The sequence below is a fragment of the Neolamprologus multifasciatus genome, chromosome 19 (assembly GCF_963576455.1).
Source record: "Neolamprologus multifasciatus chromosome 19, fNeoMul1.2, whole genome shotgun sequence".
NCBI lineage: Eukaryota > Metazoa > Chordata > Actinopteri > Cichliformes > Cichlidae > Neolamprologus > Neolamprologus multifasciatus.
Window position 1 is genome coordinate 29,605,907 of NC_140457.1, and position 13,856 is coordinate 29,619,762.

General features: G+C 37.6%; 2 protein-coding genes across 7 annotated transcripts in view; one reads left to right on the plus strand and one right to left on the minus strand.

Annotated features, from left to right (window-relative positions):
- The window catches only part of bach2a (BACH transcriptional regulator 2a), a 45,785-nt gene extending 36,968 nt beyond the window's left edge, over positions 1–8,817 (plus strand). For 4 of the 5 annotated variants that reach the window (XM_085142663.1, XM_085142666.1, XM_085142665.1 and 1 more), the window contains 2 exons: positions 1,016–1,222; positions 2,995–8,817. In XM_085142663.1, the coding sequence (XP_084998789.1) occupies positions 1,016–1,222; positions 2,995–3,435 (648 nt within the window). In that variant the 3' untranslated portion in view covers positions 3,436–8,817. The remainder of the gene's footprint in view (positions 1–1,015; positions 1,223–2,994) is intronic. The other variant, XM_085142664.1, reaches the window with a different exon arrangement.
- On the minus strand, positions 7,441–13,655 carry gja10a (gap junction protein alpha 10 a). 2 transcript variants are annotated; one of them, XM_085142670.1, is made up of 3 exons: positions 13,324–13,653; positions 10,281–11,748; positions 7,441–9,662 (listed from the first exon to the last, which is right to left on the minus strand). In XM_085142670.1, exons 2-3 carry the CDS (start codon positions 11,709–11,711, stop codon positions 9,624–9,626), a joined length of 1,470 nt encoding a protein of 489 aa, XP_084998796.1. In that variant the 5' UTR covers positions 11,712–11,748; positions 13,324–13,653; the 3' UTR covers positions 7,441–9,623. The 2 variants fall into 2 exon arrangements, with proteins under 2 accessions (XP_084998796.1, XP_084998797.1); XM_085142671.1 differs by having other exon boundaries at positions 10,281–13,655.
- Positions 13,656–13,856: the final 201 nt, after the last annotated feature.

The window sequence follows — 13,856 nt, forward strand, 5'->3', positions numbered from 1 at the left end:
GCTAAGAGCAAAGAGAAGTGGTCAACATACACATGCTGTCGATGCCTTAGTATTTTAAATCAGATGCATTGAAATGTGTTTATGAGTCTTTTATTTATTCAGTCACTAAATAAAAAAATGTCAGTGTGTTTCCATGGAAAGAAGAAGAATACACAGAACTATAACCGTTTTGATAAGGCAGAGTTGTATAGAAAGGGAAGCCGATAATCTCTGTTCTTTGTGCCTGAGCTGGTGCACAAACAGCAATACTAATACTGACATCTAGTGGATTTTATATCACAGTGCACTCCATCTGACAACATGCAACTGCAGCAATTGAATACTTCTTCCATTTCTGAACACATACTAATAACAGTTATGTCTATAATAAATCTTTCTATGTTGAAGTCTTATATTCACAGTGTAAAAATATTCAAATTTATAGTTGAGTCAAAGTACTTTACTGGGAGCACCACTTAATATAATGATTTATGACCAAGACCCTGAGACAGTTGAACATCTCCACTTGGGACAGCCACTCAGGTGAGAGCCATGACTCCAGAGTTAGAAAGGCCATTTCTCATCTCAGTTACATCTTCTCGACAGTGCAGGCTCGTGGTTGTCACATGGTGACACCAACAAAACCAGATCATCTGCAAAAAGCAGAGAAAAGATCAGATTGTGTGATCCCACTGAAGTCGTAGATATAGAAAAATTGCAGATATGTATGTTAAATAATTTTCTTGTATATTTACGTAAAGAGTCTGATATTTTTTTGATTGAGTTCACTTCATCTAATTTTAGGACAGGTTAAAATCTAATGTTTTAGGTCATATTTATGCAAAAAAAAAATTTAAAAAAGGAAATGTTTGAGGGTTTGCAGACTTCCAAACAGCATTTTATATAAACCATATTTGTAAATGTAAATAGAAAATATCTTAAGCATAAAATATAGTTTTCTTAATTTCCATGGCAACAGTCCTGATTCATTTGGTTTAAAATTAAATAGACTGCAATAAAGACCTGATTTTTGTAGGTGAAGCTGCCTTTTCCTGTGGACCAGATCACCAACTTGCCACGCAATGACTTCCAGATTCTCATCAAGATGCATAAACTGAACTCAGAACAGCTGGAATTCATCCATGACATCCGCAGGCGCAGCAAAAATCGCATTGCTGCCCAGCGCTGTCGCAAGAGGAAGCTAGACTGCATCCAGAACCTGGAGAGCGAGATTCACAAACTGGTATGGTCAACTAATACACATACACACACTTCGAGTAAATAAAATAATAATAATAATAAAAGGTTTGTGGGTATAAAATGGAAATGTGACACTTCTTAAGCCATATTTTAATATAACATGTTCTCCAGTATCCACATTGAAAAGCTAATGCTCTACAGGTCTGTCCTGAGCGTGTTAACAATGTATCTAAGCCATTCACAGATTTATAAGCAATAAAAAGTATGAACTTTTTACAGGGAATTTGTAAATATGGTGAAAGAAAACAATATGGCTGTAGCTCAGGAGGTACCACAGGTCATCTACTAATTGAAAGGTTGGTTGTTCAACCCCTGGCTGCTCCAGTCTGCATGCCAAATATGGGCAAGATACTAAGTTGCTCTTGAGGTCCATCGGAGTATGTTATATGTTATATAGATTAATAAATTATTTATTTTTGTATTTTTTATATTTTTTTGCCTCTTTTGTTTTTTTGTTTTAGGAATTCCAGTGCAATGTATTTTTCTTTTTACATGCATTTTGTAAACCCTTAGTGATCCATAAGCTTGAACTATAATTTAAATGCTGGTACTAACCTCACATTTATTATATTTGGCTTTTTGGAATAACAGACCTAACACAGATGCTGTAGTGACAGAATCTGTGTGAGTGCCTCCACTCACCCTCTCCATTTGTACTTTCCTGTGTGGACTAGCGATTCATGGAGGGTGTGCTCCACTTATGGGGTGATCATGCTACTACTGGAAAGGTCTACTCCAAAATACTGAAAAGGAGATTATCATCATTATTAATATCTCACTACACTATGTGGTGTTGACCCTGGTCATGGAACTTTGAACTTTCAGGGTGCATGCGAGTTTCAGGGTGCATGCAAGTTTGCCCAACAAGTCCACCTTTGGTTTGTGGATTCTGTGGGAATTCTGTGGAACTCTGTGGGAATATGCGATATCCAGCTTGCTGTTACACACCATACACCTGCAGTGACTTCCTGCTTTGTTGCCTTTTCCAGGGCTCCCCTTTGTCACCAATTCTTTTCAGAATTTTAATGCAAAGCCAAGGGGTGGAAAGCTTCCACCTTAGTGGAATCTTAATTTGAAAAAAAATAAAATTAAATGGTTAAAATGGTGTCACTACTAAAGACTGCCAGAAGGGAAACCCTCCTTGATTTTTCTCATGTTAAGCAATAGTGGATCATTGTCAGTCCACTTTTGCAGGGTCAAAGGAGCTTGCAGGAGGGATACTCCCACTAGGTTTATATCTGGGACTCTCCACCATTTGACCTTAGAACTGAAGAAGCTTCTCGGATGAAGGTGAAACATCTTCAAGTAACTTAAAGAAGTCCAGATGCTTTTCTTTACAAGCTCCTTTGACTACGATGACCTGGATGACTGAGAACCTTCACAGACACTTTTGCAGGGGTTTTTCCTGCTGTACGTAAATATCTGTTGGAATATATTGACAGTTGTTACATTGATTCCCAGCTCCAGTGCTATTACGCCTATTAAGAAACTCACTGATATCAATCTTGTCAGTAATGTAACAATATATGATATATAAATTTTACTAGGTCTAAACTTGACGTTGCAACTTTTATTGAAAAGCAAAGAGGCTGCTCGACATGAGATTGAGTTAAAAGATTCTTCACAGGCTTATAACTGGAATGACAGGTGTGGGGCCACATAGGAAGTGGGCTGCAGTTAACCTGATGAAGTGATCAGCAATGAGGGAACAGCAATGTCATGATAACCTGATGATGCTTTGTCTTATGAACCCAGGTACGTGAGAAGGAGAAGCTGCTTAGCGAGCGAAACAGGCTGAAGGTTTGTATGTCCGAGCTGTTGCAGAACCTCTCGTTCCTCTCCCAGCAAGTGTGCAGGGAGGTGCAAGGCAGCCAGCCATCACCCAACTTTGCCAGCATTGATCTCACATCCAACCCCTCATCACCTTCAACTGAGGACGGGTCTGTCCAACCCACGTCACCTGTGACCCAACAAAGTGAGGTTGCTTGTACATCTAATTTGAATGCCAATCAGGAGGGGTTAGAGGACAGGCAGCCCGCAGAGGAGATGTTGCCTTTAAGGCAGGAGGATCCTGAGCTTTCACTAGTGTTTGAATCTACTGACGAAGTATGTAGCCCCACTGTAACAGTGGATTTCTGTCAGGAGATGACTGTGAAGTGCACAACAGAAGAACACAACAGACAAGACTGTGCTTAGAGTTTGGGGCTAAATGACACAATCTGTGCATACTTTGATATTTAAAGCATTTGTTTCTTTTCTGGTTTTTTAAATGAATGATACCAGTATTGTCTTTCAATATTGTTCAGCAGGTATTTTTTGGACTGGTATAAAATAAAAGCACTGGCAGCTTTCTCTCTCTTTCTGTGCTCCATTGGATTCTCTTCTTCTCTCGTGCATCGTGGGAGGCTAAACTCAGGAATTCTCCAGAATGTACAGTAATATGCTTGTTAACATAAACCTGAACTTTACTTTGCAGTCCTGTCTAATCTTGACAGTTATGTGCAAAATGATTTGTGGTAAATGTTTGGATATATTGTAAGTCAGTTTTCATTTTGAACCACTAAAATGTGGAAAAGTTTAGTTTAGTATTATTATTTCTATTAATGTTATTTATATAAAGTAGCTTTAAGCTGTTTTGAATATGCACCCATTTTATTTCAGTCTGTTGATGCTCCTCTAGTTATTTTACCATGAATTGGAATTTGTTAAAAAATATTCTAATATCTATATTTTAAGGAATCCCACCTTTACTTATGGCTGGGACATGACCACACTAAAACCACTAAAGCCATTTTTAGAGATCTTTTTGGTGTTTGGGTTAAACAATGGAGCTATAATTGGACTTATAATTAGTGAGAGCTCAGCTAGGCCATGCTGACTTTCCTGGATATTTTTGCATGGGTATCCACACTCTCTTGCAGACCATGGCACCTTAGACAGATAATGAAATTTATGATACAAATATTCGATCTAAATGTTGTAATCAACAATTGGCTAATTGGCCTGAAAAAGAAAAACATACGTATCTCTCAAACTATTGAAGTAAATCTGATAAAACAGTTTAGGCTTGACTATAAATTGATGCAGTAACTGTTAAGTGATGCAGGACTTTAAAGTAAAATGTTACCAAAGTTCTATATTTATAAAATTTCACATTGGGAGAAAAACAAATAAATGAGCTGTCATACGCATTTAGCATTTCTTATGTCAGACTTGATCTTTACTTTTTTGTGTATTTTTTTTAATCTTCTTCTTCTGTGTTTTTTTTTAAATGATTCTACTAAAGAGGCAGAGATACATTACAGAGTCAAAGCACTGTCAAGTACATCTGAGGGCGAAGATGTGGCATTGGTTACATGCTTTGTGACTTTAGCACTAAAATTAAGTATGAAGCCAACTAAGTGGTTTCCAATAGATGGTTTCCATACGGGTTACTTTATATTTCTCCTGAAGATTTTTAAAATGTTTTCTCACTTAGTCTTTCTAATATGAGTTTAGTATAAAAATCAGAATGCAAAAACTGTAAAAGTAAGCTTGGCACATCCTTGTCAAAACTGCATGGTGCTCAAACTGGGTTTGGGGTTTCTAGAGAGACCTGTTTCACTTGATCCTGACAAAAACTAAAATGAAGTATTAATTGCTGGCCCTTCTTTAACAAAGCTTACAAAGAAATTACTGCATTTGATTATAAAGCATATAACTCGAAACAGTTACTACTGCATAGAAGAATATTTGAATATTGCGAAAAGTTTTTTCCTATAAAAAACATCAACTTCCATATATTCTGTATTCATTACATTCAAAACATTTGAAAATCAGAAGTCATAAAAAAATAATGTTGAGTTTGAGTAAAATAGTATAAATAGATAAATAAATATCCACTTGGAAACTTGGGAGAGCTTCACAGAGAGTGTACTGAGGCTGTACTGGTGCATCAAAAGCACAGATGTTGCTCCTTTTATAAATTCACCATTTAATTAAAGACAATGTCAGAAGCATCTTAGCAGAGCTAAGGTAAAAAGCAAAGGAGCTGGTCTGTTTCTCAGTGGTCCAAAGTCATATTTTCAGATGAAGGCAAATTTTGTATTTCATTTGAAAATCAAGTCGAGTCTAGAGGAAGAGTGGAGAGCAACAGAATCCAAGGTGTCCAATGAGAAGTTTCGAAAGTTTGTGATGATTTGAGGTAACACGCCGTCAGCTGGTGTTGGTCATGGTTGTTTCACAGTCACACTAAAGTCCAACGTGAGTGTAGCTGTCTACCAGGAGACACCTAATGCTTCCATCTGCTGACAAGCTTCATGCAGAATGGATTTCCTTTTATATCCAGATTGGTAGGAAACTCCTACCAAATGGTTTGCTGACCATGTTATTACTGTAAACTAGTCCCTCACTTCAATATTGCCGTAGACACTGTTAAAAATGATCATCTTATATGGATCAATTCTACAGAGATGTTTTTGTTGTTTGTTTATCTGGATTCTTCTCTTTGGGAATTTGGCCAGGAAGATTGGTGATTCCAAAGAAGCTCCTCCCAAATGGTTTGCTGACCATGTTATCACTATTACCACTGTGTTTGATTAGCCCCAGAAAATTAGGCTTTAAATTAGGCTAGGCATTTCTCTCAGTTGCAACATGCTAACAATGAGAAGTCACTGTTTTTGCTGGATTTTAAACTTTAGTAAATCCCAGATGTTGACATGTGAAATTATAAAATAATCAAATAATAATTTGTCTGAGAGACGTCATAATGTCTTGGATCATTGGGATACATTAACCATTATAATGGGTTTAAAATTCAGTTATACTGGTACGATCTGTAACCGACAGTTTAAACGACCAGTACATAGAATCTATTTGTGGATAATAGAATTTATAACTTTCCATGCTCAGAAGGAGAAGTGTAAGGAAATCATATTCTGTTATTTCTTTCCTTTTGACCCATGTATTTATTGTATTAGTAATATTTTAGTGTTTGTAGTAATTATGTATTAAATTGCACTCATCTTGCATTGTTCATAAGACAACTGTGCTGAAAAGTATGGCGTGCAGCATGTTCAGTTTCAAATTAACAAATGATTTCAATGTGCTGAAACTCCAAACAAATGGTGAATTTCTACATACGCATCAGTATCTGTAATACTGCGTGGTGGTTCAAAGTTTCAAGCACACTGGCACATATTGATTTAAAGGGACGCCAGATTCATCTGTTGAAATGTCAATGGTGAGGCACGTGGCAGGGGTGAGTGCTGCTGGTGTCTGTGTTGTTGCTGCTACACAGTGAACATTATGATGAAGCATGCCCATGGCATTTTAATGTGGGTTGTGCCACTTTTAGCACACTAAAGTCTAATATGACACTCATCTTTATTCTCAGATATCAACCGGGGAACTAAAGAGTCAAAACTTCCCTGCGTGATTATGTAAATGTGAAGCTATTAGTGTGGTAAAGATGATAGGATATTTAAATTCAAAAAGTACTCTTAATGGATAGGATGTGAGCTTTAACACATGAGAATGACATGAGCAGGTCCCTCACTCACTATTGCCACACACACTTGTACTTTTAAGTTGTAACATTTTAACATAAAGAGGTGTGAGTCAGTTACAATGTAGTGTAGTAAATGGTCTTTTAACTGTAGTGATAAAATTAACACAGATAGTTCAATTTAATAGAAATGATGATGTTTTATTTAGATTGGTTAAAAGTTTCAAGACTTTGTGATAAGAGTAGGATTCTAACTGGTGCTGCTAGAGGGTTTAGGCTTAACCATCAAAGTAATATTTTATTCACTGGAAATTTCTCTTATAAAAAACTGCACTGTAAGTGTCACAAAACAAGGCAATCAAATTTTGTCATCACCAGGGTCTAGTAGTAGAAGTTTATTTCCTCCCCTCTGAAAATATTGAGAGCCAGCAATCAATATATTAAAAACTTATGTAATTAAGAAACATCATTAAACTGGAAAACATTGTTATGAAAATGTGGAATAATCACAGAACATGCATGGTTTGTATAAAAGTGCTGAAATGGAAAAATTACTTGAAATAAATAGATGTTTTGAAAATTAAAAACACTTTGTTTTGAAAATGTGTTGGGTTATCTCACAGTATCAAACATCTATCAAACACATTTATCCATAGGATTATGTGCTATAACTTCTTTTCCTTTGTGTGTGTTGGTTTTTTTCATATGCCCAATGCTTTCTCAAATGTCCTCCTGGATAAAGGAGATGTACACTTGATCTAATTATTCTGATCCATATTTGTTGATGAGCTTACGACACTGTTTCTCACAGAATATTCACTTTCCCTGTTACAAAACACCTTCAAATTTTAAAGAAGTCAATATAAAATGCTTAATCCAGTTACACCCACCTATTTTATGTCTGGTTTCTAAAAGAAAATGTCTTGTGAGGGGAAAAAACACTAATTGCAAAGATATGTGATAAATATTTGGGGTTTTGATATTTTTTGGGAATGTAGTGTGTGCAATCATAATATCACCTACACTTGCCTTTGAGTCAACATTAAAATTTTGTTGTACATTTTGGAATATTTAATCCCTAATTTGAATAAAGGAGTGATATAAAACTGCTGTAAGACTGGAAAACGTCATATCATAGAATTATGTTTTCACTCCTGTTCACCACATGCACTTTGTGCAGTCATGAAGAAACTTCATGCAGTGATTCTGTGCCTTTTTTTGACTGTAAATTTAACAAGATTTTGGTTTAATTGAAGGTTTCACTTCAGTGAAGTAAAAGGTATCATTTGGTGGTCTGAATTTTAGAAATCCAAATGTCAGGGTGCAACATTTGTAGAATGTCTAGTTTCTTTTTGATAAATATTTTCAGAAAAAGTCATGTAGCGCATGTAATGCCATTTCAAATGTAATGGGGCAGCATATGTTACTATGGTAAAATGATATCATTGTACTTGTGACAATAAAATGAAATGCCGTTTTAAATTATTTTATGTAATGTTATATTTTGAAAGATAAATTTGTCAGCATTACCAGGAAATTGAAGACAGTGTTTGTTTGGCACACAGCACTGGGTATATGGGAAGAGTTTTCTGACATTCATTCAAGTTTCAGATGCCTCCAGTTTGCAGTGATCTGATATCTGATAGCAGACTAATAGCGTTACCTATTTTATCCAGCCAGTTTACAGAATGAATGAATCTTGGGTTGTGAGCTTGTTGTTTTAAGAAAACAAAGCTAACAAAAATAAACAGTTGAACACACTTTTAACATGTATCTACCTGCATGCTTCAGCATACCTCTTCATGAGTAAAGACCATAGGACAGACAAGTAGACAGCTTCTGTGGCATTGTTTGTAACTTTTTATAGTATTTGTACATTTTACATTTTCATTTTACCTGCAACATGACTGTTAGAAACAGATTTAGTATTTTTCATTTCTTTTTTTATCTTTGAATATTCAAATGACCAGTGTTTAGGGTTTTTTTTTTAACTATTGTGCAATGCCATGCCTTGGTTATTTGATATGAGAAAAACATACATTTTGCCTGGGCAATCGTTGTTGAAAAATAAAATAAAAAGCATGGAAATTCCATAGTGGTGTGTGTTTGTGTGTATTTTGTTTAAATAGTTGTTGAAAAAAGTTTTTTGTGGGGTTGTTTGTTTTGTTTTGCTAATAAATATTTCATTTTAATACAATATAAGTATAACTCCACATGAAATCACTGCACTACACACACACACACACACACTGCTGTTGCTATTCTCGTGGGGACATCCCATTGACATAATGCTTTCAGTAGCCACTTACCCCAACCATCAAAGATGAATGCCTAAACCTAACTCGTACCCTAAACCTAATCATAACCCAACTGTAACCCTGACACTAAAACCACATTTTGAGTGTAAAAAATGCCTTCAGCCCCGTGGGGACCTGGATTTTGGTCTCCATGAGGGCTGTTGGTTCCCACCAGTACAGTAAATTTCAGATTTTGGTCCGCACCAAGGTAGGAGCAACCAGAACACACTCACACACACATTCTAATAAAGTCTTTGACTTAGAAAAGTTAAGCTTATAAAGTCCATGTTACAGAAACAAGCGCAATGCTCCATGATTAATAATTCTTTTTGTTTTTTGCTTAAAAATTATCAAAAATTTGGCCAACACACTGAAAGATGTCCATTTTCAAAAAATCCTTTTCTATTAATGTGAACATGTAGACATTGTAAGGTGCTTTGGCACTGAGTCTGCTGCCTCATCATGGCTGAGTGGTTTGGGCCACATGTGACTTGAGTGGATCAATGCTGATGGCTGGATCATTGTTACAGTTTCTCCCTTGTTTGTGACCTAGCTGGGTTGTGGACAACAGCTCTTACAGCCATGACATTAGCCTTGTCTCTTCACTTCTTCATGATTGAGGAGATATCCAGAAACATACTCTGGAAAAGACAAAAAGACATTTTCATCACATTCAGAAAAAGCACAAAGATGAATGACTTATTATATTATTTTTATTATAAAACTTATTTTATTTGTGTCAGGGCTGCTATACAGCTCTGGACTAACCAGTTTAGTTAGACATGGGATCTTAAGGTTAATGCAGTGTTATTTAAAAATCTGTTAAAGCATGTGTGCTTAACATATATGCTTAATTTCTAATCTATTCTAATTACTCTTAATTTCAGAACAATTAAACATTGGCAAACCATGCATGAAATTTGTCTTATAAAATAAAAATACAATATGTTCCAATTTTGAATATTTCATTAGGACTGACATTTTGAGCTCTTCAATTAAAATTATAGTGAAATAATTATTTGCCAACTCTGTAACTCTGATGTGTCCTTAAATTTCTGACAAGAGGTCAAACAAATTTGGAATTCTAATCATTATTTCCACAGAATACTGAATAGCTAGTACTGGGCCTTAGCTAGATTCACACTGTGTGTATATAATTATAGTACTGTACAGTCTAATTTAGACTTTGAATAGGTGAGGTCAACTTTCTGGACAGTTGTGTTCTGTTATTGAGGCACATGAGACTGCTGTTTACTTGCCATTGACATTCTTCGGCCTCCGGATGGTGGCATCATCGGCATGTCTCCCTGCAACGACCCCAGTTCATCGGACTCTTCTGATGTATGCAAGGAGGGACTTGTGGAGCCAGTCATGGACGACAAGCTCTCAGATGGCGGCCTGATCATAAAGCTAGTCTTCCTAGTGTTGGGGATCAGGAACTCGCTTCCCACTGACTCCCTTCTTTCATTTTCATTAAGATTTGGAATAGCTCTGGGCCTGACGTTGCTACTGGCCAGCAGAGCTTCCAAATGGCTGGGGTGAGGATGGTCTTCCTCATGAATGTCCTTGTGGCTTGTTTGAGTCCCATCTGCAGTGGACATGACAGGGATCCAGGCTTGATTGAGGTCCAGGTTTGTGGGGACCTCTGAACCCTCACTAGTTTGGGGAGCTTGGATTGCACAGCTCAGGGCAGACGTGGGTGGATTCCTTGCTTGGGGATAGATATAGATGGTTTGACTGTGCCCCACATGAGCCAAGCTGTTGTGTCTTGGTGCGTCCTGATTGGCTTTGAGCCCACTGTTGTAATGACTCGGTTTCAGGTCCGCCCCTGGAATCACTTTGAAGGTTTGAGTTAAAGGCCCATCGTGAGGTGATACATTGCTTGTTACACAGAGATGTGGTAAGGATGACTTCCTCTTGGACTTGTAAATCAAACTGTCATCTTCTGTGTACCTCTCTGCATACAACACCTGTTTGATTTTCCTGATACCTAAGTGGGATATTTCTAGAATGTTTAGGAAAAGTGAGACACCAGCGATGGCAATCATGAAGACCATAAATATCGTCTTCTCTGTGGGCCTAGAGATGTAACAGTCTACGCTGTTGGGGCAAGGCAGTCTCTCACACTTATAGAGAGGCTCCAGCTGGACACCATATAGTATATACTGGCCCAGGATGAAGCAGATCTCCACCACGGAGCGTGTAAGGATATGGATGATGTATGTTCTCAATAGAGAGCCTCTCAGAGGTGCCTTCTTCACCTTCCTCTGCTCTTCCAGTCTCCTCAGCTCTCTTTCCACCCGCTTTTGTTCATCCAACGCCAACTCAACCTCATCAAGCTCCTCCTTTAGCTGGGCCCGTCGTCGGTGACGTTCCTTCTCCAACGAACGAATGCAGTAAAGAGCATGGCCCATGTAGACGAGTGAAGGCGCAGACACAAAAATCACTTGCAAGACCCAGAAGCGAATTAGGGAAATGGGGAAAGCACGATCGTAGCAGACTGCCTTACAGCCTGGTTGGTCAGTATTGCAGACAAACTCTAACTGCTCGTCATCCCATACATCCTCAGCAGCTGCTCCCAGAATAAGCATGCGAAAGATGAAGAGTATAGTAAGCCAGATCTTTCCCACAATGGTGGAATGTATATGGACCTCTTCTAGGATGCTGCCCAGCAGGTTCCAGTCACCCATGGTCAGCTTCTCACCATGTCACTGTCACATACTCAAACTGTGGAGATACAGCATGCAAATACAACCCATTATCACACAAAACACAATACATTTTAATATCCATCCATTCTCTACCGCAAATCAAAGTTTACAGTAAATCTATCCCCACTAACTACATGTCTTTGGACTGTGGGAGGAAGTTGGAGTCTTTCTCCACACAGAAAGACGCAGGCCTGATGGCAGAATTGAACTCAGGACCTTCATGCTGTGAGGAAACAGTGCTAACCACCATGCCGCTGTGCATGTTGGCTAGAACCATGCACAGTTAACTTTTAAATATTAACTTTTAAATATTGTTCATTCCATCAACAGATTCTACTATTTATGACAATTGTATAGATACCAATGTGATTACTGTATTTTCTGATAATCATTAAAATAGCGCCAAAAATACAAAAAACACAAGAAGACAGAATGGTTGCAAACAAACAATGGCCTGCACACTTTTCTGCACTGATTTTGGCCTGCAGAGCATGCACATCAATGCCCTTATATGCAGGACAACGCACAACCAAGATTCCAGCCTATGAACCCAGCTGATATAATTTTGACCTGTTTGTGTACAAATTCATCAATAAACTAAAAATAAACAGTAACAAAACTGGATCAAATGTGGGGTGAAGAGCTAAGAGAAGATACAGTGGGACTTTGCTGTTTTATAACACAGCAGCTTTATAGTTAACGTAAATAAGCATAAAAAAATAAGGAATGTGAGGAGACCCATGACTAGCTTGCGCAGTTTTCTTCTGGGTGTTCCAGCTTCCTACCACAATCCAAAGATATGTATGTTAGGTCAAATGGGATTCTAAATTGAGCATGGATGAAAGGTAGACAAAAGTTGAATATATGGTTATATATATGTGTGTGTGTATGAATATATTGTTTAATGTTGCATGTTGCACTTTAAATGGTTGGTAAGACTTGAAAAGTTCTATATAAATGCAGTCCATTTCCACTAACATTATCATTATCCTCATAGACATTCACACAAGAGTCCAGGGCTCAGAAACATCTGTTTGAAAGCAAGATGACTTTGAGCCAATTTATTGTGATTCCTCTTTAAACCACACCTGGTTTGCTTCAGGGCCTGAGAAAAAAGGGACTGGCAATAGAAATGCATACATGGATGTTAGTGTCTGTAGATACGCAAACTAAATGCTCTCGTGTTATTATTTACAAAGTCATAAATTGAGTTGGAAAAATGTTCTGTTGCGTTACAATAACCACAACAAAATGCAAAACTTTAAGTACATACAATGAGTGAAAAAATGTTTCCCATTCAATCCAATAATAGGATTTTTAATTCATGTTATGTTATCCCTGTTCTTATAATTATGTAGCCTGAGAAAATCAAATGTAAATGTGATTTTTAATGTAAATCGCAGTATAAAGTCTTACAAAACACACAATACATGTATTAAACATAAACATTTACTAAAATTTCTTTATTTTCCATATGGGAAGATTATTTTGGTCGTTTGAGAAAACTAGCTTACGCGAGTCATTCAGGGCCTCGTTGATGACATAACAGATCTTTTCGTTTCAACGCATCAACCATTTCAGAAGCACTTACATGTCACTGGTATGGCTTCCCTCTTGGCCTCTTGATGCCCTTCATTGTGTTTATGTTTATCCTGGGAACCAAATGGGTCTGTACGGCTACCCCATTGAGCTACCTAGAGGTTCTTTTGTGCCCATCCAAAACTCCAGTCCACATCCCAGAACTCTCCTCTCCCTTTGCTTCTGTATGGCTGTGCGTTTTCTGGCTGCTTGTTTGTTGTGAGTGCTTTCCCGTGTTACATGCAGAGTTCACAGGATGTAAGCATTGATTGCCTCTCGACGGGACATTGCTCCCACCCTACTCCTTTCTCCCACGCCAACGGTTCCAACTCCAAACAGTGCATTCAATATAATTCTTCCATGTGGAGAGAGTTTATGTTTATGTTTATGGCTGGTCTTTCGCACAGGGCCTGCTTCTGGTATACTCAACATAAAGATACCTGAGCCAGCATGGACATCTTAACGTCAAAGTTAAAAGTTCACTCATCTAATGTAGAGACTGTGGTTTTATGGCTTATGTCCTACCTGCCTCAGTGTAAACAACTT

Coding starts and splice junctions, on each gene's coding strand:
- gja10a (XM_085142671.1), bottom strand. CDS start 11,711: ATGGGTGACTGGAACCTGCTGGGCAGCATCCTAGAAGAGGTCCATATA. Junction 9,663..10,280: donor GAGGCCGAAGAATGTCAATG/GCAAGTAAACAG, acceptor TGTCTTTTCCAG/AGTATGTTTCTGGATATCTC.